The sequence below is a fragment of the Leptodactylus fuscus genome, chromosome 1, assembly GCF_031893055.1.
Source record: "Leptodactylus fuscus isolate aLepFus1 chromosome 1, aLepFus1.hap2, whole genome shotgun sequence".
NCBI classification, from domain to species: domain Eukaryota; kingdom Metazoa; phylum Chordata; class Amphibia; order Anura; family Leptodactylidae; genus Leptodactylus; species Leptodactylus fuscus.
Window position 1 is genome coordinate 234,391,960 of NC_134265.1, and position 25,679 is coordinate 234,417,638.

The window sequence follows — 25,679 nt, forward strand, 5'->3', positions numbered from 1 at the left end:
AGTCATGAACTTGGATTCTTCAGCCCAATAAGTGGGAGTCTCTCCACTAACCATTATAGCTACTAAGAAGATTAACTTATTTTTCTGTATATTACTTGTCTTGCTTATTTACACTATGCCATGGCTCTGGAGATACGTAGAACTAAAGACTTCCTTTTCTATGCACAGGTGTACATACACTCTCCTGTCTACTGTCATACACTCTCCTGTCTGCTAAACAGAGCAAAATTCTTAATTGATACAGCATATGAAGAGTTATTTCTTCACTTAAAAGGGAAGTGCTAACCAATATGTGTACACTGCTGTGATATAGTTAGCACTAACTATGAATTTACTATATCACTAGTGTAACTTAGTACTTTTGCTGCAGCACAGTCATTGCTATGAAGAATAAGAATAAAATGACGTCTACAAACTCACGAAATTTATCTTTTTAATAGGGTGGAGTATAAATAGGTTTAGTGTGTTATAAACCTTGTTTTACACATTTCTGGTTTGTTATTAAAGAAAACAAAGGTGAAAGTATCAAACATATAAAGAGAGTATTTGAGAAATATTAGTACAGTGTTTCTTTATATAATAGAGTTATATGGAATTTTATTTAGCAGCTGTTCTGTAGAACACAATACTTAAATATATCTTTCATAGTTGAAGTTCTCCATCTTCACCTTGGTAATTTTCTTCATTTCAGTCATCACCTCCGCAGAGCTTTAACAGGGCTGCTCCATAATCCCCTGAGGTATCAGACTGCAACACAAGAAATGTAGAAGTGACTTAGACCTTAATGATCCAGGCACTATGCCCACCATTCTTAGGTAAACTATCAAAGCCGATTCAGGGAGTGTCATAAGTCATCTATCTTGTATATAAGAGGGCAGACATCCATCTACTCTTTCAATGTGGAAAGAGCCAGTTAATTCTGTTTTACCGTACAATTAAATGGTGTATAAGGGCGGAGGTTGCCCCCCAAAATTTCCAAAAAGTCTGGGGTTCCTAGTGTAATACACCATTGACTGCTTAGTCCTTCTGTATGGCCCTTATGTATAATTATTGCTTAGATGAGGGACTGCCACAACCTCTACTAGGCTATTGAGCTCTGATAATTCTGTAACCATTGAATATTGCATTGGGTGGAACTGTGATATTTTCTTGCTTGTTCTTTTCTTTATGCTCTCTTACTCTACAGGTAACACTAGATATTCTCTTTTACTTGGTTCTCCAGCCTGGACTTCCTCTTGGGATATCTGCTTGTCACTGTTTTTGATACAGATACAGACTTTACTGCATAGTTTTGATTGGTTGTTTTATTTTGATTGTTTTTAGTGTATATTGTACAACCTACTGCTTGAGATCACATTGTTGTCTGCTACCCAGTATTGTATAACCTGTTCCATAATTTTTGAAGGACCCCCCTACTTCAGTTTATTCCATGAAGAGTCGCCTGAGGCCACTGCTTCATGGAAGATGCGCCGCTGCACAAATGCAGTACTGAAACTCATGTGGGTATTAGTGCCCACCACTAGCCCTTTACCCAGGCATTATTACCAAACCACACAAAACTAATGATGGCACCCAACATGATGCCAGTGCCTCCTAACAGAGGTATAAGTGCCACTTACCCCCAGTCACCACTCTACTGCCATTGTCTGTACTAAAATTCTGGAACAGACTTTCCTCTATAGCGCTTAAGCTGCTGTAAGACAATGTGTGTTCTTTTATTATCCTCCCTTCTCTTTGGTCTCCTAATCTGTGATACCAGGACAGAAGATGCACATGCTGCTGCTGCATGCATCATCAGTACACAGAATTTATAAGGATGAGCAGCAGTACTGTTGTGAGGGGAGACTGTGGCGCCATCTGGCTTAGGGGGCCTGGTGTCAAGCTCAACTGCTGCATCCCATGTACCTATGCCACTGAAAACTCTAAACTGACTTACTGATGCACATGCATGACTTGGGCAAACAGTGCATGTATACTGAATAAGAGACAGAAAGCCTATGTCAGACTGAAAGGAACAAAAGGAAGAAATACAACTGTCTGATCTTATCAACATCTGCCATTGAGTCATATATATTAGATGGTCAGCCAAACTTGCTAAAAATTGGCAGCTTTGGCTGATATACATCTAAGGTTGCTGCTTCTATTTGATGGATAGAGGTACCTTGATAGCAGAGTGTAAAGACTCCCCAGTAAGCTTCTTGTACTCCGCACAAACATCCAAAAGATCAATGTCTGACCTGGAGACCATTATCCTTGTCAAAGTGAATTCATCTGTCCCAGCACCCTTTATATTAAAAAAAATAATAATTAAAAAAAATAAAAATAAATCACAAGCATGGAGTGTGGAACAAGTTCAGCAGCAGGACAGTTTGAGAGCTGCCGAAACGCTGAAGCAGGCGAATCATCGACGGCAGCAATTTGCTGAATATAGGCAGATCATCAATTCCAACAACCCGCAGATGAAGTCGTGGGCAGAGGCTAGTATATAATATATCTATCGCTCTCTGTCTATACCAATACTTGGGCACCTACATGACCACATTCTCCTAAAATTTGGAAAACACAAAACTAATGAAAAGCAAAGAAAAATGACAAACCATAAAAAGGAACCAGTCACAAAAAAGGCATTCTAATCTGCAGGCAGCAAGTTATAAAGCAGGAGGAGCTGAACAGATTGCTGTTTATTTTTTAATTTATTGATCTAAATCTCTGCCCGTTCTGGTCTATAGGGGTCCAGTGAACTGCACCAGAAAGTCATATTAAACCCTTTAAAGCACCACCTCTGCCCAGCTCTTAATTTAATATTTATTTGCATAATTTAATAACCAATCCTCCACTGATATCGGTACAGTTGCAATTTTCTCTCTAGCCCTGAACCATTTCTGAGCAATCAGTGCTGTTAATTTTACGGCCTCATATGCCATTTTGGTTCTCTACTGTAAGCTGGAAGGTGTCAGGCAGGAGCAGGCAAGGGCTGTAATGAAGAGCTCTGACATAATCCATCTCCGAATGGAGCTCTACTCCCAAGTGACAGTAGTGAGTCTAAGCAACATATAAGGAACCAAAAGAAACCTCAGTGATTGCCCAAGAACGGAGGGAGCTACAGAGAAAATTCCAACTGCACTGGAATCCATAGAACATCACCTGTTAACAAATGCTAAGACCTGAAGCCTCTTTAGAGCCGCCTGCTTTATAACATGATGCCTGTAGAGAAGACTGCAATTTTAAATGTGCAGAACCATATTTTATACTCCTACAGTTCTCAAAATTTACAAAAATGTCAGCATGCTTTCTGAAATCAATAAATTACATATAAGATTTACATAAAATACTATTAACGTATATCTAAAGGTTACAGTAAAGGAGCTCCTAAAAACATTCACCTTTATAGCTTTGTGCAGCCTTTCAGCAAAGAAAGCAGGAGTGTTTCTTGCACATTTCACTAGAACAGAAAAGAAACAATGTTTGATCACAATATAGAACGTACCAAGAAAAGACTAATAGAAAGCACATAATGGTACTTCCCACCATTATCTATTGCTCATCATGTCATTTTTTTTCCTATGATTGCTTAGACTGGATACACTGCACATTTCAGCTGCAAGAATCATTTCTATTACACATTGTAAGACTGTGGAGAATTATGATATTTAATGCACTAAATACTAATTTGTATTAGAAATTGTCGTTTTATGCACATGAACATGGAGAACCCCTTTTAAAATCAACTGTATGCAGAGGGTGAGCAGCATTGTTCTTACATTAATGAAAGATTCAATCCCTTCATACTACATTAGTGGACCATAGTGCTCCCAAATTTTGACCCACTTGGAAAAATTTTCACGTTTGGCATACACAGAAAAATAAATAACTCCATACCCATACATTTTAACAGTTACAAGTTCATTCATGCAACTTTGCAATTAAACTTTACAAATGTACATAATTCATATTTGTGGCCCAAAGTCTGATCTGAAGTGCTGTTCTAGGCAGCCCCCAGCACTAAAACTTGCACGCAGGACAAAGCAGAAAGTTCCATTCACTCTATAGCAGCAGTGTCCGAAGATAGCTCATCAGTATCAAATGCCAGTCAGCCCAGATAATTCTTTAAAAGAGGACCTTTCATCAGTTGGGGCACATGCGGTTTTATACACCACTAGAAAGCAGACACTTCGCTGACTTTCACGATCTGTGTCCCTTGGTGAAGAGCTAGGAGTGCCGGTACCGTAGCTCTTCACCGTCAGAAGGGCGTTCCTGACAGTCAGTCAGAAACACCCTTCCTCACAGCAGCGCCTATAGCGCTATACTATGAGAGCAGTGAGGACGCCCCCTCCCTCTCCTCACAGTACTTGTCCATAGATTAGTACTGGGGGGGGGGGGGGGGGCGTTCCTCCCGATCTCACAGTACAGCGCTATAGCTGAGAAGAGCTACGGTACCGGCACCGATAGCTCTTCACCTGGGGCACAGATCGTGAAAGCGCACGGTCAGCTTTCTAGTGGTATATAAAACTGCATGTGCCCCAATTGATGAAAAGTCCTCTAACACAAAGTTCATGATGTAGTGAGGTGATACAGGGCAGCTTTAAACACATTTGTGGACCCAGTGCAAAAGTTTCATTAATGGCATCCCCATCACCACCACCACCACTTACCTGACCCTCACAAATAACGCCCCTTAAAGGCCCGCACATAGTATAATGCCTCCTTAGTTGCCCTATACAATATAATGCCCTTCAGTAGCCCATCACACATTCAAATGTCCCTGCAGTCGCCCCATACAATATAATGGCCCATCATACATTTATTTGCCCCCTCAGTAGTCACCCTTAGACATTGTATTACATCCAGTTGCTATCACAGCATAAAGTCCCCCTGCTAGTAGCCCCCAGTTTCCTGTCCCTCAGGGCTCGTTCACATCTGCGCCCTCGGTCTCCGCTTTCAGGTTTCCGTTTCCTGCCCGAAACTGGGCAGGAGACAGAAACCTGCAGCCATTTTTCAAACAAATGGGTTTGAAAAGTGTCCGGCCGTGAGTGCCAGTGAGTGTTTTGTGCTCTCCGCGGCGAAACAGTTTTTTCTTTTTAACCGGACACAAAGTCGGACACGCAGGACTTTGTGTCCGGTTTTAAAAAAAAAAACACGTTTCGCCGTGGAGAGCATAAATCGCTCATGGCCGGACACGGTCTGACAGGTTTCCGTCTTCTGCCTGCAGAAGACAGAAACCTGAGAACGAAGACCGGCTGCTGGTGTGAACCCAGCGTCACCAGTTACAAGTGTACTGTTTGCCCTATAGTTAAAGCAGCCTTGATTTGATACATACTACTTCACAAAATCAACAAACGTCAATAGACCAAAACATTTGTCATTCTTATTCCTTTCACCTGCATTTCCGTACCCTTTCAAAAGCATGAAAACGTGAAGTAAAACTTAAGTCTGCTCCCAGACTACAGAAAAGTTTTGCCCTCTGAATGTTGCAGCTATGACTGTAAAAGGATACTACACAGTTCTCTGTTCTGAGGTCCCCGCTGATCAGGAAGGCATTTGACAGTTACATCTACTCATACTGTGCATCCCAATGTATAACCTCATGCCTGATGAAGGATTAGTACCCAAACCCTTGCTATTGGATATACTTTGGTGACATTCCTGATGTGATTCTCTGATATTCATATGAAATAAAACTACAAACATATACTCCTGAGTAGGTCCATCCTTCTTTGATATTTATCAGCTCTGTAGTCACACAGATAGTATACGCTCATCTCACACAAGCTATGTTGCTTAGAAGTAGCTGTTAAGCCAATTATCCATTATCTCCAAGCATAAGCAGGTATTGCATTTCATACTGACAGCGTGAGCCTTGATATTGAAAACATGTTTGTCAACAATTAATATGCAGACAAAAAAAAAAAAAAAAAAAAAACAACTGCTTTTATGTTTCAATTTCAGAGGCAGAGCTTCACATTCTATGTACTATAGTAATCATAGCAATCATAGCTATGTAAACTTCTTATTCATAGTGCAGTAATCTTAGTACAGGTTGGTGTTCAGAAAAATGTGTAGAATGGTGCACTATGCTGTTGGTGCCTGGCGTGGCTGTTATATATCCATTATATACAATTACCATTAGCACCACTTCCTTTCAAACGTATTACCTATTGCAATGAAGAGATCTTCCAGGTGACCAGACATCTCACTCTTAATACTCTCCTCAATAGTTTTATTGCAGATGTTCTTATATTCGTCAAATGCTGTAGATTAATAAACATATAGAGGTTTCATTTAACCTTTCTCTCTTACATGTCAGACTTCATTAAAAATCAAGATAACCAGTAAATATATAAAACCTTGTAATATATCTTACAGAAAAAATGCTTCTCTCCTTAGCATAAATCACTTTAGTTGGAGCCACATCTGCCATGAGGTTGTTTTTTTTTTTTTTTTTTTTTTACCAGCTGCTACCTATTGTTTGTTTTTGTTTTTTTACGCAACAGATAGCGTTCAATATTTTACTTACTGATCCCTGCTTCTGTCCAGTCTGGCCTCCACTTCTTCCTCTAGAGGGTACTGACTGCATCAATCTTCAGCATCTACACCCCAGAGTCAGAGGCCAAAAGTAAAACATTGGCTGCTAACTGTTGGAATTCTTGCATAGGTAGTGGCTGAACTTGTGCAGCTCCAGTTGAAAAAAAACAACAAACATCTATACTCACCTCTTCTGTATATCATGACGCTTTGCATGCCGCATGTGACTGCAGAGGCCCAATCACAGGGCCCTGCTACATGTGACGTCATACAGAAACTTGAAGACATTGGGTACCAGTGGCTAATGAAGGGCGAAGCAAGGCGAGTATAAGTATTTGTTTTTCTTCACCTCCCGCATGCCTATCATTATATTCTAGGGCAGGGGTAGGCATTGTTCGGTGTGGCAATTTAAATTTGGGGAAAAAAAAAATAAATAAAAAAATATATATATATATATATATATATATATATATATATATATATATATATATATATATATATATATATATATATATATATATATATATATATATATATATATATATATATATATATATATATATCTCTATCAGGGACCGTAACAGTAGTGCTGCTGTGAGATGCTTTAGGGCAACTGTGTTTAGTGCAGTTTCCTGGAACTGGAACTTTTACTTCAATGTAAAAGTGGATGCACACTGTATTGTGTCGCATAGTGGCCCCTGCACATGGTATTATATTCCAGCTTTTATGATATTTACATTTTTTTTTTACACTGGCTAGCTATTATACTGTGGCATCACTTCAGACACAGAGGTAACGAACAAAACATAAGGTACTAAACACTTCCTGCGCTCTGCAGCGGCTCTGTTCTCTCTGGCGCTTTTGCCTGAAGTCCGCGACTACGGATTGGGTCGCAGGAGTCATGTCCAGCGTCATTTGTGCAATGACGCTGGACGTGACCCCTGTGACACCATTAGCGGTCTCTTAGTTCAAGCAGAAGCACTGAAGAGAATAGAGATGCTGTGGAGCGCAGGGAATGTGAGTAACGGTTTTTTAAGTTTGCTCACTTCCCCTGAGGCTCCACTTATTATACTGTGGGATCTCTTCAGGCCCCAGAATAATAGTTTTGTTTCGGCCGTGTTTGGTCCAATTGAAACAGCTGGGCGGGGACTCTGGTGGCCCGTTCCATGAAACCGAGCCTCGGGTGCCACTCTTGGCATGTGTGCTGGGGGATACTGACCCCTGCTCTAGGGTATCAGGAGAACCCAAGGCAGAACATTGTGTCTGTGTCTCTGCTCCTTTTCCTCTTTCCCCTCCAATGACTTCTATTAGCAGCCTGTATTTACTAAAGAAGGGTTTCAGCAGATAATGGTGAAGGTTATATTAAACTGAATTGACGGTCAAAATACTTATTTAAGTTATCATTAAAGAAAAGTTATATGCCTGCAGTTTTGGTGATCCAGGCTGGATACTATCGTTCACTTCCATTTCTCTCTCCATAGTTAACAGACAAAGTCCTTTTCCAAGTCATAATTTACAAACTGAACCCACTAAGCAAATTTGAGCACAGGACATTCAGACTGTATATATAAAAAAAAAAAAAAAAAAAAAAAAAAAAAAAAAAAAACACTTTAGGTAAAATTCCGTAAAACAAAATGCCATACTTAGCCTAAGCTGTGGAAAGCTTCTCAAACAAAGTACTTCAATAAATTTATCTTCATCTGTCCCCCATTTTTTTTCTCCAGCATTATACAGGATCTAGAATGGTGCAAAATATATAAATATATAATTTTATACAAACACTACCACCACATAGGGCTAGGCGATTAGGAAATAAATCAAAATCACCATTAACTGAATATTTATCTTCATCATCATCAGGACCTGGCAGTCTTTGGTCTGACTCCCATTTCGTGACCAAACGCCACCAGGTCACCTCGTGACTTCTTTACTAATGTAAGTGAATAGAGTCATAATGCAACCCAACTTCTAGGTGCAAAAGAATCAAACATTATTCAACTAGAAGTCACAGTCCTGGCACTATATTCGTGACATATCCTTTAGCCAATGGCAGTGTATGAATGCAAAATAAATCGGTGTACAAGTACATAAGGATTAACAGAGTTTCGGTTATTATGAGATTAATGGCCCAGCCCTATTATCATATGCTGCATCGTCATTATTTTAAGTGAATATATCATGTGAAAATGCAATTAAATCTGTGGGCAGCATGTTATAAAGTAGGAAAAGCCAAGCGGGTTGGTATAGAATTTTATGGGGAAAGTGTGCACACAAAGTAGTCATTAGCAAAGGGCCCACGACAGTCAGAAGCCAACTTATCCTAAAGAAAACAAGCCCCCATATGATAAGCAGTCTATAGATTGCTTTAACAAAAAACTTGCTCAAATTTGTCACTATGAAAGTGAAGGGCAAAGTATGTCTTTCTAATACACCATTAATCCAAATCAACAGAGATTTCATTCTTCTAGAGCCGGATGAAAGTAGGCTGGGATGGAGCAGAGGAAATTTAGATTTAAATAACATCCCAGAATGCTATATAGAATGTGAGAATGTTAGAAATGGACCTATGGACTAATGCCTTAACTAAGAATTGTTTTACAGTCTCCATGTGTTAAGTTCAAGACTCATAGCTGTGAAGGGAAATAATTTTACTTTCAGTAGTTTGCTTTAATTAAGTATATCGGTGATACAATTTATTTTTTTTTAAATGGTTTTAATGTTGTATACATTTGATTCTGGCACACACCCTGAAGACTACCATATTAAAGACACAAACTTAAGTGAGCTGTTTGGATCCAACACCCGGCCCACACTCAAGTGAGCTCAGCTGTTCCTGCAGCCTCTGGGTTCCAAAATCTGCTAGTGGACAGGGAGCGCATTGCATATAACAGTTGAATAGGAGCAGGCTGCATGTGCTCCCTTGTTCACTAGCTTCTGATACCTGAATGCTACTAGAACAGCTGAAAAAGCAATCATTTTGGGACCAGAAAACCCCTTTACTGGGAACCAGCTGACAGAACTCTTGGACTGTTAGTGTGATGACATACAGCCAATCTCCCCAACACCAGTGGAGATACATTCATATTGTGTATGCAGTATATAGTGCTGATAACCTAATAAGATGATTTTTCCCCATACTGTTGAAAATCGGGAAGATTTTGAAATTTTGAAAACCCCTCTAAATGCTTCTAACAATATATCTATAATAAACATCTGGTGTAAAATATTATAGTTTCTGATAATACATTCCCTTTCAGGCTAGAATTCAGTGCCAAACATCTGCCATTCTTTGTACCAAGTGATAAAATATTCTTTCACCTTATCAGATGGAGTGAAAAATGACTGTTTGATAAATAGGACTGTTTAAGGAGGAGAAATTACAAGTCATTAGTATGCTAAGTGAGGTCGGTAAGATGTATATATCATTATCACATGTCAGGAGCTGGGAGCTGCAGGGGAGGTATGTCTAGCTTAATTTACCTCAGCATCCTTTTTAGCAAGATGTTCATCCACTTTTGAACTTTCATCACGTCTGGCCTGGAGAGAGAAAAAAAAAAAATGAATCAATTTTTATGGATTAAGTATATAGAGATTGATTGTGTTTTTGTAAGCAAAGCTAAAGACCTCAATTCATCTACCACGGTAAATTTAGAACAACATCTGCTCAAGACTTGTGTGACTTGGAATGTCGAGCACCACAACATCTTCATTAGCTATTTAGAACACGAACACCATTCTAAATCCATATCCAAATGAACAACTCCCCCCAAAAAACAGTGAAGGCTGATGCCAAACAACTGAATACGGCAAACCCTTTGCATTTGGTGCAATTTAATGTAGCACTGGAGAAGGGTTTATAATGCACCAAATAAAAGCGCTTTATAAACAGTTTGGTTCAATAGTGAATATCAGAAAAAAAAATATATCACAGTTATCAACTGTTCAGGTACATCATATTTAAGCTAATATAAAGACATATCCTGATATTCATATGAACACATTCGACTTATTCAAGAAAATAGCGCATGGTTTGGACTATCTAAAAGCATGAGAAAGCTCAGCAAAATGTACCATGGACTGTGGCTGGATTGACAGAGCTTCCTGATGACAGACTCCTTTTAAGTAACTTTGCACATTACATTTTATTATAGTGGAGGAAAGTAAGTGTGTGATATTAACTAGCAAAAGGCTCTATAAGAAGTTTATTTTGGATATTAATTACAGCTTGGAGATTCACACACTGGTAGCGCCCATCTAGCATGTGGGTTTTGTTCATGTAATTTTCAGCACATTAGCAGAAGATGTGGAAAATAAACTAGCTTTCATATGCTGCCAAGATTAAAGAACTAACAAAAAGAATTCGATATATCATTTGTTAACATAGTCAGGAATGAGATTTTACATGCAGCATGAACTGGTGCATATTAAAAGGGTTGTCCGGGCAAAGCTGAATATTAAATTTAATCTTAAAATAGGCCGGGGCAGTGAAAAAAAAAAATAAAAAATAAAATTTAACCACCATTCCCCTATGTTTCAGTGGCTCCCAGTGTGGTCCAATCTACTCGGTCCAGCGTTAACATATGGCAGAACTCCCAGCCACACATGACTGCTGAGGTCAATCAGCAGCCTCAGCAAAAGGCATGAGATGTCAGTACCCGTGACATCATGGGTCTCTTCCTGAGGCTGCTGATTGGATATGTGACAGGCGGCAAGCAGTTTTGCCTTGAGAAGACACTGGATCAGCAGGACTGGACTGCACTCCACTGGGAGGACACTGGAGCACCAGGGGCAGGTGAGTGATTTTTTTTCCCCACTTCCCCCCAACCTATATAAAAATTATCATTCCCCAGCATTTTCTTTCAACCAATTTTTTTACCTTTTAGAAGCAGCCCTCATCGGTAATATACACTAAAATAGCTCCAATAGAGTCTCTGTAGTAGATTGGGCCAAGTGTGTGGAATCTTTCTTGACCAGCAGTATCCCAAATTATCAATTTGCCTGGACAACCTCTAACTTCAAATTACCGACAATTTTTTTTTAAACTGGTGATATCTCTAATTCTTTTCTAGCTCATACTTCAATAACAGCAGAGAAGCTCAGCTTTCTTAGGGAGCCTTCACACGGAGTTTATGCTCACTCAGTATGAACGTAAATTTGTTCAGAGTGAGCGGCGTTAAAAAAACAGATCCCATTGACTTGAATGGGTGCCGGCATACATGAAATCAATGGGAGGCTTTTTACCTATTACTTACAATGTGATACGCGCATATCACATTGAAAGCAATAAGTAAAAAAGCCTCCCATTGATTACAATGGGAAGCGGGCGTATGCCGGCACCCATTCAAGTCAATGGGATCTGGGTTTTTTTACGCCACTCACTCTGAACGAGTTTTACGTTCAGAATGAGCGAGCGTAAACTCCGTGTCAAGGCTCCCTTAGGATGCCAGAACCACTTTTCCAGGTGGCATAAAACCAAAGATACAGCCATGTGAAGAGCCACAAAAAAAATGAAGGAAAACAATTTTTTTTTTTTTTTTCATGCAGTTTTTTGCATTGGTGGGTTTTTTGGTCAGGCATTGTCTGACATGCGTTGTACACTGTTTTGTTTTCCCTATAGTGAAGTACAATATTGTGCAAGCGGCCATTTTCTCGTGGACTGTGGGCATGCACAGTCTGCTCTGCCCAAGGACTAGAAGTTACAAGCCACCGCCGGATGAAGAGGACGCTGCTGAAGAAGATGGAGGTGGCGCTGGAGTGAGTTCTCTCACAGCATTGGGGGCCCGCCCCCAGTACTGTGAAAAAGCTATTTTGCATACCAAGAGAAACCAGGATTGTAGGCGAACGGCGGGATGGAGAAGACGACGAAAGGTAGGAGACGAATAGTCTTAAGGCTATTCTGACATGGTACCTAGAAAAACTTGTGTGATTGATAGGATCCCTTTAAGAAACCAAAAATACTTGCGTATACAACTACACAAACTCCTCTCTAGAAATTATGCAGTAAAAATCTTACATTGGACAAGAACAGCAACGCTTTCCTGAAGTCACCTGATGTCTCAGAACTGATGCTATCTCCAAGGCTTTTACCATAAGCTGCAAGAAAAAAAAAAAAAAAAAAAAAAAAAAAAAAAATTATTCCCTTTTGATCTTTTTTTTTTTCCAGACACAAAAGAATGCTTTACTACACTTTTCTGTCGATGCAAAAACAATGGACAGAGTTTTTTTTTTTTTATATACATTGATAGCTAACTGGTTGTAACCATTTGCTTCCATTCTTCTCCATCCAATTTGCTGATTGGCTGTAATAAGCCTGATATGAAGAGAATATACACACACCAAAAATAAACAGTTAAAAGGGTTCTGCCATTATGTATACTTGTGATTCTAGCCACAGGACGGGGATAAAGTTATGTTATTACTGGAGCAAATGTCAAAAATTGCAGGATCTGGTACAAAACAGAATAGTCCAATAGGCTAAGTCACACATAGCAGTGAATAAATCCTCAGTCACCCGAATATCTTCACCAGTGCCAGCCACGAAAGCAGATGGACTTGAGTTGAATTTGGACCCAAGTTACCACAGAAACTAGTTTAAGAAATAAACACTCTACAAACTGAGATCTAACCAGAACCCATAAGAAAACTCACAAGGCAGATCTAAACCAGAGGAATGAATAAGAACAGTTAATGTGTCTAAGCCAAAAGGTCAATCTTAGAGGTATCATCAGAGTAAAAAAAAAAATCAGAAGACAAGTGAATTTTACAGTAGCAAGCCAATGGTCAGCAATAGAGATGAGTGAGTACTGTTCGGATCAGCCGATCCGAACAGCACGCTCGCATAAAAATGAACGGACGTAGCCGGCACGCGGGGGGGTTAAGCGGACGGCCGCCGTCAAAGCGGAAGTACCAGGTGCATTCATTCATTTCTATGGAGCGTGCTGTTCGGATTGGCTGATCTGAACAGTACTCGCTCATCTCTAGACTCAGCAATACAGCAATTGAGCACAATTGATGGGAGTTCAAAGCCTCACTAAAGTACAAACTAATATAAGGCACCTAGATTGGCAGGAACAGAGTTTAAATATCCTTCCTCAGCTGCCGATTGGATCAGCATAACAAAGCTCTGAAAACTGAAGAATCTATCTAGCTGTTTAATACAACAAGATTTCTAACAATAAGTGTCCGATCGTTGGGGGCCCAATCACTGGCAGCACCAGTGATCAGGAAGATCCGGGGAATAGAGCACCAGTGTGCTTACATGACTGGCACTCCAATCACTACTATCTCCGTAAACTGTAATTTACGGCAATGCCTGTAGCCCCAAGGAAATTTGGGGGAGGCGACTCTTGTTCCCCCATCCTCTCAATTGCTGAGGGACACAGACAGGCTTCCAGCAATCGGATGCTTATCTCGTCCTGTGGATGTCCATAATGGCACAACCCCTTTAAAGAACATGTTTTTTTATCCATTATTTTGCGCATTATAACTGCCTTTTCAATATACATAAAATGATACATATAATAGAAGGAAGTAGAGGAGATATGGAAGATATAAGGATCAGACTATATGGTGTATATTTGTAGTCTGTAATAAAGACAATGCAGACAAAATAATATGATATGAATGCTTATATTTCATATGAATTGCTGGATAGAACATCCAATGTAAATACAGGCAGGGCTACCAGGCAGTTCAAATTAATTTCCTGTGGAACGAGTCAACATCACAGCGAGTCACACTAATACAATCCACCTGTAATGTTAATGGTTGATCTATCTGCTCTCTTCCACTGGTTATCTACCTGAATAAAAAGCATCTCCAACTTCTTTCATCTGTTTGCTGGTTCGTGATGCCAGGATTTCTATTAGTATGTTTTCAGATGTTCCTGTGCCCTTGAAATGAGAGAAAAAAAAGAAAATTTACATTTTATAGTGTTTCCTCTCTGTACATACAGGCCAGACATACTAAATGAATATTCTTATTTTTAAAGATTCAGCACAGGAAAAAAAAAAAAAGATATTTTAATAATTCTTAGTCTGAAATTAAAAAAAAAAAAAAAAAAAAAAAAAAAAAAAAAAAAAAGTGTGCCTGTCCACTATTGCCCTCTGACACATACATAGACATGCGAGTTCCCCGTCATGACACTCTGGTGGGAAGATGGACAGACATCTTCCTTCAACTAGATCTACGTCCTAAGGAGAACTACTAGATTCCTACTCCATCATTCAGATCCATGGGAATGGGGCATGGCAAGTCAAAATATTTGTATGGGACACCTATGTGTGGGTTCACTGAAAACTGTTAAACACATGTAGGGACCACTGTGGACTACTGTAACACAGGTAGGGGCCAATGGGGACCATTATGTGTAAGTGAACCTAAAGAATCATGGTGAATTTACTTTTGGTGGTAGAAGATGGGAATAGTAGAATTTCAGTAAGTGCTGGGTGGTGGCAATTGGACGAGACGTATAAAATGGTGTAGCTTTGAGAAAGACCAGGTCTTGAACTATAGTACCGCTTCTCACCATCGTAGCATGGAAATGCAATTTTAACTGCAGGTCGTCTGTTATTGGGATTAGGGGCTGCAATCTTTCATAGGGTTAATTTAGTTGTATATCGACTCCTGATGAACCTGCATATCGCTATACAGGGGGAAACGTGTAGAGCCTTTACGTGATGGTGAATCTCATCTTGTATGGGTCACAAGTCACAGTCCCTCCTCCTGTTGAGGGAAACCCTGTATTTGACTGCAAAAATCTGAGTATTTAGCATGTGGGTAAAACACACTGGATATCCCACAGCCTGAGACCAGTCTTGCAATCATAAGGTGTGGGAGTTAGTTTGAGTGATGGTTTTTCCTCCTAGGGGCATGATAAAATAGGGGCATCCCATTGCTTAAAGGGTCACATATAGGAGATAAATTGTGACTGACAGTGGGGTTCATAGCCTCTTGGTACAACCTATGGCAATTAGGCGATATCCCATTTAGCTCTGTGGTGATACAACCCTTAAATTGCTTGTGTTTCTTTAGTGACGTCCTATTGACAGTTTTATATGTATTAAAAATTATGTTTTAATACATGTAGTTTACACACCACTTTACTGTGTAGCATATTATTCTGGACCAAAATCTAATGTAATGAAATTAAAACCATTGCTGTTTTCTGCCTGAAAAACCTCTCTGAGGCCAAGGCCCCACTAGGCGGAAACGCAGCGTTTTTGGGCATTGTGGAAACACAGCAGGAAAAAAAAAAGCTGCGTTTTACAGTACCAGCATAGTGAATGCAATTGTCTAATCCTAGCCCCACACTGCGGGAAAAAAAGATGCTGCGAAAAAGTTGCGTTTTTCGAAAAAGCAGCAGGTAAATTATAGTTGCGGAAACAGCAGAGTTTTTCCCTCCATACATTTCTATGGAGAGTGTGAAAACCGCAGCATGATAAATGTGTTGCGGAAAGTCCACGGAAAAGCATCAAAATCCGCAGACAAAAATTCAAAGTTTTGCTTGGTTGAGGCTAAGGCCCCGCAGCGCTAAAGCACGGTGGCAACAACCACGGCGTGAACACATTTCAAAACCGCAACTGTTGTGGAAATCACAGCATGTCCGCGCTGCGATTTTTTCCGCAAAGTGGGTATGGGATTCGCAAGTACTGTAAAATGCCGTGATTTTTCCATAGGGCCCCGGCCTAAATAGCAGAGGACCACAATTCCTTAGGATTTTCAACATGGCCTTTCAATTACCTTTATTGCACATGAGAAACTAGCAAAAATGCAATGAAAAACTCAACAGAAATCTCATATGAATTGCCGCAGAACAAAACTGAAAAACGCGATGAAAAATGCACGTACACGCTCGCTTTATTTCTGTGTCAGAAAACACAGCGTTCTCTGCGGGTTTTTACGCTGTGTTTCCGCCCAGTGGGGCCTTAGCCTAAAGTTACTGCCACTAATTGAATCTGTCTAATTTGCAGTTCACTCAGTTACTAGGCAAGCCCCATTCATAGCTACCAGATGGTCTGTTCTACCATCACACAGTGAACGCAGATGAGAGTGGTCAAGTTTCCTCACAGCTTCCACAGACGTCTGCAAACTGCTTTCTTTTACAGTGGACAAAACATTCTGCACATCTCACAGCTAACAATGGAAGAAAAGTCTTCTGTGTACTTGTATCTACTTCCATTGTCTTTTCTTCCTGTGTTAGGGATATCTTTATATGCCTGCATAGATTTACCCTGTATTTGCAGTTGAGTATTCCTGGGTGTCTTGTAATATGGTCACTTGGGCTTCTCAGCTACAGTTAGGGCCAGAAATATTTGGACAGTGACACAAGTTTTGTTATTTTAGCTGTTTACTAAAACATGTTCAGAAATACAATTATATATATAATATGGGCTGAAAGTGCACACTCCCAGCTGCAATATGAGAGTTTCCACATCCAAATCGGAGAAAGGGTTTAGGAATCATAGCTCTGTAATGCATAGCCTCCTCTTTTTCAAGGGACCAAAAGTAATTGGACAATGGACTCTAAGGGCTGCAATTAACTCTGAAGGCGTCTCCCTCGTAAACCTGTAATCAATGAAGTAGTTAAAAGGTCTGGGGTTGATTCCAGGTGTGTGGTTTTGCATTTGGAAGCTGTTGCTGTGACCAGACAACATGCGCTCAAAGGAACTCTCAATTGAGGTGAAGCAGAACATCCTGAGGCTGAAAAAAAAGAAAAAATCCATCAGAGAGATAGACATGCTTGGAGTAGCAAAATCAACAGTCGGGTACATTCTAAGAAAAAAGGAATTGACTGGTGAGCTTGGGAACTCAAAAAGGCCTGGGCGTCCACGGATGACAACAATGGTGGATGATCGCCGCATACTTTCTTTGGTCAAGAAGAACCCGTTCACAACATCAACTGAAGTCCAGAACACTCTCAGTGAAGTAGGTGTATCTGTCTCTAAGTCAACAGTAAAGAGAAGACTCCATGAAAGTAAATACAAAGGGTTCACATCTAGATGCAAACCATTCATCAATTCCAAAAATAGACAGGCCAGAGTTAAATTTGCTGAAAAACACCTCAAGAAGCCAGCTCAGTTCTGGAAAAGTATTCTATGGACAGATGAGACAAAGATCAACCTGTACCAGAATGATGGGAAGAAAAAAGTTTGGAGAAGAAAGGGAACGTCACATGATCCAAGGCACACCACATCCTCTGTAAAACATGGTGGAGGCAACGTGATGGCATGGGCATGCATGGCTTTCAATGGCACTGGGTCACTTGTGTTTATTGATGACATAACAGCAGACAAGAGTAGCCGGATGAATTCTGAAGTGTACCGGGATATACTTTCAGCCCAGATTCAGCCAAATGCTGCCAAGTTGATCGGACGGTGCTTCATAGTACAGATGGACAATGACCCCAAGCATACAGCCAAAGCTACCCAGGAGTTCATGAGTGCAAAAAAGTGGAACATTCTGCAATGGCCAAGTCAATCACCAGATCTTAACCCAATTGAGCATGCATTTCACTTGCTCAAATCCAGACTTAAGGCGGAAAGACCCACAAACAAGCAAGACCTGAAGGCTGCGGCTGTAAAGGCCTGGCAAAGCATTAAGAAGGAGGAAACCCAGCGTTTGGTGATGTCCATGGGTTCCAGACTTAAGGCAGTGATTGCCTCCAAAGGATTCGCAACAAAATATTGAAAATAAAAATATTTTGTTTGGGTTATGTCTATTAGTCCAATTACTTTTGAGCTCCTAAAATGTGGAGTGTTTGTAAAGAAATGTGTACAATTCCTACATTTTCTATCAGATATTTTTGTTCAACCCTTCAAATTAAACGTTACAATCTGCACTTGAATTCTGTTATAGAGGTTTCATTTCAAAACCAATGTGGTGGCATGCAGAGCCCAACTCGCGAAAATTGTGCCACTGTCCAAATATTTCTGGCCCTAACTGTATTTGTTTGCTATTGTACAGTTACTCCTCACAGAATTGCATGTAAACAAACTGGTAGTATTTATAACAGATAGGGGAGGGGGCAGATTCCTCCTTATTGTAACCATCTGCCTTGCAAGCAAATGTAAAATGTGCTTCAGCCTTATTATTGTTAGCAGCAGAAAAACCTGATACACCACCATTTTAGGCTTATAAAGTCATAGAACAAATTGCCCAGCAAGACTGCACATATTTCAACTTTTCAAGAAAAATACCCTTTAAATGAACACAACATAATCTGCGGCAAAAAATATAGTTTAAAACTTTATATTGACATATACAAATTTACCATAACTAGTCACAGGAGCCAGCTTCATCTAGTTATAAAGCCATTGCATTAGATCACAGTACAGTACAGTGTGACAGACATGTCCCTCACTGCCTCATTAGATGAAGCTGTTCCCAATCCTGTAACTAGTTAAGATAGTTTGCATATGAAGATCAAAAGTTTTAAAAGCTTATAACTTGACTTTTCAGCAACAGAAACCTTAAAGGGGTTGTCCCATCACAAGGATCCTATCTATACTGCTTGTTTATGTGGCTTTAAGACTTTTCCTAAATGCATTGCTTTCTCAAAACTGCTTTGTTTGGCCGCTATCTTAATTTATTCACTTCATTGTTTACACTCCGTTTCCATGGCCCTTGGCATTATCTGCTCATTTGTCAAGTGATGTAGCTGCCTGCACTCAGAGGGGGAGGGAGGGTCTGGGAACAGCTCTGAGCTGTTTGGGTCTTTTAAGTAGCGGAGATTCTCATATAGGGAGACGAGAGCTCCCTATATGAGAAGAGGGGATTTCTGAGGTCTTATCAGTCGGTTTAATTTAATTTGGCTGATAAAGGCTGAGATAGGGAGTCTGTTACCTCTGTATGTAACGCAAACTGACTCAAATCCAGCTCTGCTACATCAGCTTCACACTGTGGTAATTCATTTACAACTGATCCTGTGCAAGTGAAACCCTGCCCACCTATGTGCCGAGAGTAGCAGGAAGTGAAGAGAGCACAACAGCCTGCAAGCTAGTGAACAAGCGTCATGGGAATACCCCTTTAATAAGGGGCAACATAAGGAAGGTCAATACTTGATGCTGCAATTGGTGAATTAAGGATGGAAAGACAACCGTTTGCCTTTAAAATGTTTTATCGCTTACTAGTACCTACCTTCATTGCCTTTTTTAGCTGTTTTGCATCAAATACAGCAGGAGGAAATATGAGAGACACCATAAGATGTTCAAAATTGCCCGAAAGATCACCTTTCAAGTCATCCTTCAGTTCCTAATTATGAAATAAAATGGCAAAATAATCAAAAGTTAGTACTACCAGTTTAGGTCAATGATACAACTACAACATTGGAGTGTCCATGCAGATTATTTGCAGCAAGGTAACAAGACCTTTCATCTGTTCAAAAGGGATTCACAGTATATCCATATGCGTTCTGAATTATAAAAGTGCACCATGTCAGGTTTGTCATATACGTGTTTGGGTGTTGTGTTAAAGTCTCACCCAATGTTGACACTCTGATGAAGTCCTTCAGGGTACATTGATATAGCTATTACTGTGTATTTTTACAGTATGCCAATGCTTGAATTGAAAATAAAATAAAAATCGGAAGACCCTATGACCAGTATAAAGGGGAAGTTCACATCAAATTCTTTTACATTTAATCGCCTCTAGTCACAGCCATTTTTGAAATTTTTATTTTTTACTCCCTGCCTTCCGAAAGCCATCAGTTTTTCATTTTTCTGTACAGACCCGCAGGAGGGCGTAATTTTACGGGCAAACGTGCTTTGTTTGAATATTCTGTACAATGTTCTTGGAAGCTGGTAAAAAAAATTCAGAATGAGGTGGAAATGAGGTGGTCAACACAATTATAGGAATTCTTAGTGAATGTATTTTTTACGCAGGTCTATACTATATAACGTCAGAAAGGGGTGGGGGAGTTAACATTCAGACCATTAACTTCCAGTAGCCCAAAACCATGTCAAGCTAAGGCTGGGTACATAACTGTGTTGGACACACTGTTGCATAAACTGCCAAAAAATCAGTGGAAAGAAAAAGTTTTGCTGAGGCCACAGATTAGCCTCAGCATTGGCCAATCAGCGGAACTCAGAAAGAGACCCAAGAAAAGACGCTGGAGCAGGAGGACCAAACCAAGCTTGGAGGACACCATAGCACCCGGGACAGGAGAGTATGAAGTTACTGCCCGAAAGTTACACTGTGCTAAGAGAAGCTTTTAGGACTTTCATAATATTTAAAATAAGCAAAATGTAACCCTTTATAGTGATCACAGTAAAGTGAAACTGCCTTCCCATTCATACTGTGCAAGCAGATCTTGATCCCCTGCCACCCCCACCATCAAATACTTCCTGGATGTTTGCTATGTCTTAGCAGGGAGTGTAGATATAGATAAACACAAGCAGTTTACAGCCCTCTACTATACTAAACTAGTGGGTTATTTACACATGGACCAGGGGTCAAGAAAATAAGCCATGCTGAAAAACTATAGCTACCTCGTATAGAAAACTACATTACCCAAGTGCACCTTGCACGAATAGGAAAAATTCATGCACTGCACATGCTCACTGTCAGGATGAAACATGTATGGTTATGTAGAACTGGTCTACTAAAACAGCTTAGGCATAAGGCCCTAGTTGTGGAACAACTAAAACGCAGTGGAAAGGCACCACTTTTTTATTGCATTTTTCTTAGTGGTTTTCTTCCCTTATTAAACTTATTGGGAAAATGCAAGCATTTCTGCAGGTAAAATTGACATGCCGCATTTTTTAAAAAGAGAAACAGAATGCAACAGTGCTCGAACAGTGGTAGGGGAAGGAGGATTACTTTTACTCTAGTTACATATACAGTTTGACCAATTACAAAACATCTTACACTGTACTTTTATATGAAATATGACTGTTGTGGAAATACCCCTTTGAAAAAGTCACACCCTTGTAGTGTCCAGCTGCAACCTATTTCTGTGAAAGGTATCTATTGTCAGACTCAGAAGTAGATCTAATCCTAGAACACAGACATCCCACAACTTTACCTTCCCACATGCTGACAAATACTCTTTTGCAATAAGCTGTCTCTGTGAATTTGATCTTTGTGTAAGAATATTGATTAAGGAATCTTCATCAGTCCCTGGTTAAAAAGAAAATGTAATTATTGTTTTACAATTACCAGATCTATGTAAAAGGGTATACAAAAGATACAGTACTAGTAAAAAAAACAAAAACTACTAAAGTACATGCATAATTGGTTACAGACATCTGTCAGTTTTCTTGAAGCCTGTCTTGCTGTGATTTACACAAAAGTCTTGCAACTTTTTCCTGCAGTACAGGTCTTGATGGATCCCCAGATGGCGGCTGCCAAAGCATTGAAAAGGACATTTGTAGATGTAGTTGGGGCTGTCGCTTGAGTAGTTAAAGGAGCAACAATGGCAGACTCAAAATACAAAGTTAAACCAAAGCATTTACCAGAAGTATGTGCATTGTATGCAATTCTATAAATAAAGCAAGAGAGGTTACTAGAATCTATTTGGAATTCAGAACAAATGCTAACTGCGCCAGAACGTTAGCGATTTCTTTGGAACATTGGATTCATCATATAGAATACATGAAAGTACTCACCAAGGCCTTTGATTGCTTTCCTAACTGCATCAGCATCTCTGCCTGCGCTGAAACCTGGGAAGTCTTTCACTGTTCCTCTGTTACCAACCTGAAGATTGAGTACAGTGTCTTAAGTGACTTTACAGGCTACAATCTGCAAAAATTGTATTGATATTGTCTCTGTGGCCACACGTTATCAGAATAGAACTACATATTGTTCCTATTATGACAGCTCTTAACTTGAATTCATGTTTCAGTATTGTAAGCTATGAAACAATAGCTGACATCACTACCCACATGAACATGTTCCAGGAAATGCCGATAATGGCTTTCACAAAAGATTTCCAGTGCTGTTACATTCCAGACTCTTCTACTTCCCCCCACCAAGACTGCTGGCCAGAATATTACTAGATCAGCTATGAAATCTATTATCTTAACATTTCTGCATTATTTTGTGCAAAAAATGAACAAAATTGATTCACTATTTCACAGACTGCAAAACTTGAGGAATACAAAATTCCTGTACTCATCCTCCCATGAAAAAAAAAAGCAAAATTACAATGTAAACATATGCCAAGAAGTCCACAAACAAGGAGGACCAAGAGAGTTTCCCCCAATCTGATGGTAACTGCACATATATTTGCATAGATAGTTATTGTTCTGTCTAACATACCCTCTGCCGAGGCCTTACACCTATAAGGAAATGTACGCCAGCTCCTAATACCTGCATCATTTACCTGATTTGCGCAAAATATGCAACTTTTTGCCTTGTACAAGACATAAAATATCTACCTGATTGTCTTCACAATACCTCATCTAGAGTTGCAGTACATACTTCTTTATACTTGAAGTTCACTTACACAGCAAAAGGGATAAGCATATTATATTCCAGTGTTTATCCACTTGAAAAAGCCCAAAATATGGCACCTTACTTTGTTTCCAGAAATATGACTAACCAGAAACTCTGAATAAAGGTAGAATTCTATTTCTAAAATAAAGTCAAATTAAGCATGTGAAAACATCCAGGGAATATGCAGATCAGCGGGTGTCTGCGTGCCTACATTAAGTTTCCTCCTGTACGCAGTCACATGGATTGCTAGGGATTGGTGGTTCGTGAAAGGAAGGAGTTTGAGAGGTAGATGTCTCGTACATATGTTAAATGCAAAAGTAAGAAAATCTCAGTAAGGTATTTTCTTTAAAGAATTTTATTTAATAGCCACAGGATATGCAATAAACATCAGAGTGATGGGATCCCATTCCCTTCTCCACAAGAGAGGTCTCTTTTCTCCATCGTTCCATCTGGAGCTGTGACTGCAGTGAACAGAAAAGTGGCCATGTACGCAGGGAATGAGCCTGTCCTGCCTACAGACAGCTGTGATGTAGACAGCAGCAGAAAATGTCACTGACAGAGGCTGACAGTCATTCACAGCTAAAGGGGAGGAGTTTCCAGAAGACAATGTTTGTACTTAAATCTGCATATTCATACAAAGAGGTCTCTGCACTGCTTTTATGGGTTATGGCCACTAAGGGCTCGTTCACATCTGCGGCCCGGTCTCCGTACTTAGGTTTCCGTTTCCTGCCTAAAACACAGGCAGGATACGGAAACCTGCAGGAGTCTCTCTCACCCATTCATTTGAATGGGTGAGAGAGATGTCCGGCGGTGAGCGTTTTAGGCTCTCCGCCGCGAAACCGGGTTTTATAATCCGGACACAGAGTCGGACATGCAGTACTCTGTCCGGATAAAAAAATCCGGTTTCGCGGCGGAGAGCCTAAACGGACCCGGTCTATGGTTTCCGTCTTCTGGCATGCAGAAGACGGAAACCATAGAACGGAGACCCCAAACGCAGGTGTGAACCCAGCGTAAGGCACATTTCTTATCCTATTAAAGATCAATACACTGCACTATTATAGATTTTGGCCCTGATTAACTGCCAGAAACTGTCCAACAGTTAAAAAGAAAAAGAATACATAGAACTTCTCTGTAATAGAATATAAACCACAGTGACTAAACCACATTAAAAACAAGAGCCAAAATAAGCAAAGGAGGAGACCAAGATCCGGGAAGGTTTATATGAAGTTCTATTTAATCAATCCTTTTCTCACACATCTCAAGGACAATAGACATTTTAATGGGAGAGCTCTCTGTATTTGTCTATACACTGTTGCAGTTTTATACACACAAAGATTCTAAAATTATATATTACGCGCATGATACATTGAAAACATAGGGAAAAAAGCCTCCCATTGATTTCAATGGGGAGCGGACGTATGCCAGCTCCCATTCAAGTCAATGGGAGCTGCTTTTTACGCGCTCATTCTGAACGTGTTTTTGCGATCAGAATGAGCGCAGCGTTACATCATGTGAAGGCTCCCTTAGGATTGCCATCAATGTTAGGATCAGTGAACACAGTTTTTTGCCGAGGATTTTGACGCTGAATCCACCTCAAAATCAGCCAAAAAAAAAACAAAAAAAAAAACAACCCTCCCAATAGAGTTCATAGTTATCCACGTAGATCTGTAGGGGCCCAATTGGTCAGACCCAGCTGATCAGAACAAGGGATTTTCACTATCATTTCTGAATGGAGTGCTTGCCAATCAGCACACGTACCACTTTATTCATTTCAACTGGAGCACCAGAGATAGCTGAAGTTTTACTAAACATTCTAACTTACCCATATGGACGACATATTGAACTGCAGAGGACCTAGAAAAAAAGCAAGACAAAAGTCAGAGAAACAATGGTTTACGTATACTGCACAAACATTTACAGAAGTGTCCATCTTTACCTTACATTTTAAGGGGCTCTATCAGCAAAATCATGCTGATAGAGCACCACATATGCGTGAATAGCCTTTAAAAAGGCTATTTTACCGGCACAGATGCACAGACAACGGCACAGGTGCCTGCAACATCGCTATGCTTCTGCCCTGCATGAAGCCAGCAGCGGCAGGGGCGATGCTGCTATTCCGAGGGGCGGAGGAGCAGAACAACAGCATCGCTTCTGCCGCTGCTGGCTTCATGCAGGGCAGGAGTGTAGCGATGTTGCAGGCATCTGTGCCGGCGTCTACACTCCCCGGCATCTGCCTCTCTATTACAGCATTCACATATGCACAGCCAGCCTTCACAATGCCAATACAGACCCGACATCCGCTGTAATAGAGAGAGGCGGATGTCGGGTCTGTATTCGCATTGTGAAGGCTAGACTGGTCTATGGTCCCCGGACCGATCGGAGGCATTAACCCCTCCGGTGCCGCGATCAAAGGCGCCATTTTCCCGGCAGCGCATGGGCGCCGCCATTTTGCCCGGGATCGCCGGCTCCTGGAGCATGCTCCAGGGCCGACGTCCCGTTGCCATGACAGCTGGGAGCCTGTACAAGGCTCCCAGGCTTGTCTGCAAATCCTCTCTTTTGCAGGCTGGTCTATGCAGCCTGCAAAAGGATGATTTTTTGCAATGCATTAGCATTGTAATGCATTGCATTAGTGATCAGACCCCCTGGGGTTCAACACCCCTAGGGGGTCTAATAAATGCAAAAAAAATATAAAAAGTATTAAAAGTTCAAATCACCCCCCTTTC

General features: G+C 40.4%; 1 protein-coding gene across 1 annotated transcript; it reads right to left on the reverse strand.

The window, feature by feature from the left end:
- Nucleotides 1–431: 431 nt before the first annotated feature.
- On the reverse strand, nucleotides 432–24,810 carry ANXA3 (annexin A3). The gene is made up of 12 exons (XM_075264850.1): nucleotides 24,779–24,810; nucleotides 22,128–22,215; nucleotides 21,545–21,639; nucleotides 19,660–19,773; nucleotides 14,324–14,414; nucleotides 12,536–12,615; nucleotides 10,003–10,059; nucleotides 8,166–8,259; nucleotides 6,153–6,248; nucleotides 3,384–3,442; nucleotides 2,162–2,284; nucleotides 432–747 (listed from the first exon to the last, which is right to left on the reverse strand). The coding sequence occupies exons 1-12, from the start codon at nucleotides 24,791–24,793 to the stop codon at nucleotides 688–690; spliced, it is 972 nt and encodes a 323-aa protein (XP_075120951.1). The 5' UTR covers nucleotides 24,794–24,810; the 3' UTR covers nucleotides 432–687.
- Between the last annotated feature and the right edge of the window lie 869 nt (nucleotides 24,811–25,679).

What these genes read in the sequence shown, in the direction of transcription:
- ANXA3 (XM_075264850.1), bottom strand. An exon ending in TGGAGATGCTTTTTATTCAG is followed by an intron (nt 12,616 to 14,323) that starts GTAGATAACCAG and finishes TTTTTCTTGCAG; the next exon opens with CTTATGGTAAAAGCCTTGGA. An exon ending in TTGCTAAAAAGGATGCTGAG is followed by an intron (nt 8,260 to 10,002) that starts GTAAATTAAGCT and finishes GCACCATTCTAG; the next exon opens with ATCCTGTATAATGCTGGAGA.